The sequence below is a fragment of the Melampsora larici-populina genome (assembly GCF_000204055.1).
Source record: "Melampsora larici-populina 98AG31 unplaced genomic scaffold MELLAscaffold_19, whole genome shotgun sequence".
NCBI classification, from domain to species: Eukaryota; Fungi; Basidiomycota; class Pucciniomycetes; order Pucciniales; family Melampsoraceae; genus Melampsora; species Melampsora laricis-populina.
Genome location: NW_006768783.1, coordinates 241171 through 244604, shown reverse-complemented (window position 1 = coordinate 244604; position 3434 = coordinate 241171). Strand labels below are relative to the sequence as shown.

At 40.5% G+C, this 3434-nt stretch overlaps 1 protein-coding gene across 1 annotated transcript; it reads left to right on the top strand.

Moving 5' to 3' along the window:
• Nucleotides 1–824: 824 nt before the first annotated feature.
• On the top strand, nucleotides 825–2457 carry MELLADRAFT_48396 (mitochondrial FAD carrier protein; the record flags this gene model as incomplete). Its single annotated transcript, XM_007410287.1, has 6 exons — nucleotides 825–986; nucleotides 1068–1345; nucleotides 1426–1625; nucleotides 1769–1965; nucleotides 2038–2134; nucleotides 2255–2457. The coding sequence occupies 6 exons, from the start codon at nucleotides 930–932 to the stop codon at nucleotides 2455–2457; spliced, it is 1032 nt and encodes a 343-aa protein (XP_007410349.1).
• Between the last annotated feature and the right edge of the window lie 977 nt (nucleotides 2458–3434).

The following is a 3434-nucleotide window of genomic DNA, read 5'->3' as shown; positions in this document are numbered from 1 at the left end:
CTTCACCTAAGAAATTCTACGAAAAAATTACGTAGGACAATTCTTAACACTTCCGCCTTTACAAGTTTCCCGTAAACCTAATTTACCCCGTACAAGGATATTCACACTTTATAAACCCTATTTATCCCTCCCACAACTGAGCCACACACAAAATTTAATATAAAAATGAAAAAAACAAAAATTAAAAAAACACAGCTTTACTCAGATTGAAGCTCTCAACACCAGGAACAACAGCCATATTTTTTTGTATTTTTTGCCCTCCTCCTCACCGCTCAATATTTTTGTATATCAATATTTGCGTTTTCTGCCCGGAAAACATTAGGGGTTCTCAAAGTAGACCCGGTTTGTAAAAACCCGGTTGACCCAGTTGACTTTTTGGCTGTGATCTGTCAAAAAAAGACAACTCAATACACAAGGTTACTGCCAAAAAGCAACCGGGTCAACTGGATTTTCTTGAAACCGGGCCAACTTTGAGAACCCCTATTATATTCTTTGTAGTGTTAAAACGTGGAGTCACACAGCCAAAAAAACCGTTTTAGTCATAAGCCCCTCTTTCGAGGGCGCGGACGCGGCCGCGCGAGGGGCTTAGTTAAGCTAAGGAATTGTTTAAGCTCGATTTTTGGGTTTTTACCGCGTCAAAGGGTATTGAAAAGGTCAATTGGGGTGGTTTTAGGTCGGATACTTTCCCTGGAGCTTTCCGGGGTCCTGCGCCACCCCCACAATACCATCACTCGACCCTTGACTAATTTCGGGCGTAGTGTGACGGTACCGAGTAACGGGATATCTTCGTTACGACTTACGGCTCGATGCCACAAAAATTGTCCCCCAGTCATAAAGCACCACTTCAAAATTTTATATCATCAAGTTTTAGCGTCAGTGGCCCAACAGATTCATTCCCTCAATCTCAACCGAATTATCAGGATTTACCAATGCCAGAAAACTCTCGGGGACACTCTCGAGCTGCACTTTTTGGTTCACAAGCTATTGTTAGTACATCCAATGAAATACGATGTGGCGATTGCAACCTATAAACTGACGAACTTCTTACCCTTTTCCATATGTTCTAGGATCAAGCCGTATGTGGAATTGGAGCCGGATGTACTTCGGTTCTTTGCATGCATCCTCTTGATTTACTCAAAGTGAAATTTCAAGTAGCCACTTCACCAGTTCATCTAAAAAGTACTTTATCTCAAGTTAGTTCTATCGCTTCAACACCATCGACGCGACCAAAGATACTCGCAAGCCTCGGTGAAATTGTACGGTCTGATGGATGGAAAGGTTTGTATCGTGGATTGAGTCCAAATATGGTAGGGAATGCAGCTAGTTGGGGACTTTACTTTTTGTGGTATGTAGTAGTTCAATCCCGATGAAGTCCTATTCACATGTATATCGAGAACTTATAACACGTGTATTTTTGGTAAATAGGTACTCGACTATCAAAAAACGTATGTCTACCGGTGCAGATGGTTCCGAAACTGGTGTCAAACTTTCAGCCGCACAGCATCTTTTCGCCTCAGCTTCCTCTGGGGTGATCACTGCGATGATGACAAATCCGATATGGGTAGTCAAGACAAGGATGTTTACCACTCAGGTTCATTCTCCGGGTGCCTATACAAGTGTATTGGGTGAGTTGCTGTCATTTTCTATTTACATAAGATTTCGGCACCTAGTAAAGATATGTCAACTGAAGAGTCTGGGCATGAGACTAATCAGCTTTGTGCCTTTTGTATACCTCATCTTTTTGGGGAAGGCTTTGCAATCTGAACAGACGGACTGATAAGGATATCCAAAGAAGAAGGAGCTAGAGGACTTTGGAAAGGCAGTGTGTTAGCACTTGTTGGAGTTTCTAACGGAGCAATTCAATTTATGACATATGAAGAACTGAAGAAATGGAGACAAGAGGTCAGGAGACAGAAGAGTGGAATAGCTTATGCTTCGATTGGTGAAGATGATCCTACCGCTTTGGTACGTTGTCTTTCATATTGTCTTATTAGCTCTTACTCAATCTGAACTAATATAATTTTTCCGGTTTGATAGTCGAATATTGAGTATGTGATCTTGAGTGGGGCAGCTAAGCTGTTGGCCATAGGCATCACTTATCCATATCAAGTTGTGAGGTCTCGACTACAAGTTGGTTCCCTATCTGACATACTCAAATATCACCAGCTTCCTTTACTAATAAATCTACAACCCTTTGAAATCCAAAAGAGTCAGATGTATCTTTCTTCAGCGCGCCGTATTCTCGAATCAACAGCAAATCCTTCAACTACACATTATCACTCCATTCCTCACTGCATCACACATACTTACCGAACTGAGGGTTTTAAAGCCTTTTACAAAGGTTTGGGCACCAATGCGGTTCGGGTACTCCCCGGTACGTGTGTGACGTTTGTCGTTTACGAAAACCTATCTAGGTGGTTCCGTGACGTGGCCGAGAAACGATCCACTTCAAGTTAGAATTCGATCGGTTCTTCGATACGGTAAACTCCTATCAAGTCAACTCAAGAAACAATTTATATGGATCAGTAATGCCTTCAAAGTCCGATGATTGATCCTCTTTGAATATTTGAACACGAATGGGGGTTGCAAGACTATCATTTGAACTTGATTCGCTTTTTTCAAACATTCTAGTTTTTTAAACATTTCACTTCTTTTCATTGCTCTTGTTATCCATTCGTCAGTAAATCGTTCTAGTAATACTTGTACACTCTTTTTTTCGATTATTTGTTTATTTTCGCATGCATATGACATCCCGAAAGATATTTTTATCTTTTCCTTAATAAATACATGATGATCATTCATTCTTTAAAGATGAAAAATGTTTTCGAGGTTTTCAAAATTCAAGAAACCCAAAGAAAATATACTTTCTTGAACTGAATGAACCTATATAGTCAATTTAGGAAAACTATAGTAAAGATTTTCAAAGAGCTTATGAAACTACTTGATTGGCTTTGCATGAATCACATTCTCATAACTGGTTATCAAGAATCAAAAGTACTCATGGAATTCCAATCATAAGCCTCAATTGCACCATGTGTCTTGATCTGGAAGACAGAACATGCCATATTGACTTCTCATTAACACTTGAATCAAACTGCTAACGAGGTAGCTTGATAGAGCGGCTGATATGTAGCAGAGTGACTATACACAATTCAGACTGAACCGATATCGAAGATTGGGAAGATATATATCGAACATCTTGAGCTGAATGCGCACAATAAGGGTAACTCATGTTTGACTACCAAACTGATCAATTTCCCTCTCTCGCGAGTAGTCGAGGGTGGGACCTGCGGGTAAAGTCATACTTCTCGACTCTCGTGAGGGAGGGACTTTGATAAGTTTATTGAACTACCAATGATCCCAATGAAACCAAGTCAAGTTCAGTGAAGGGATCAGAGGCAACGAAGTCCATGAAAGGGTTTGAACTTGGTGCT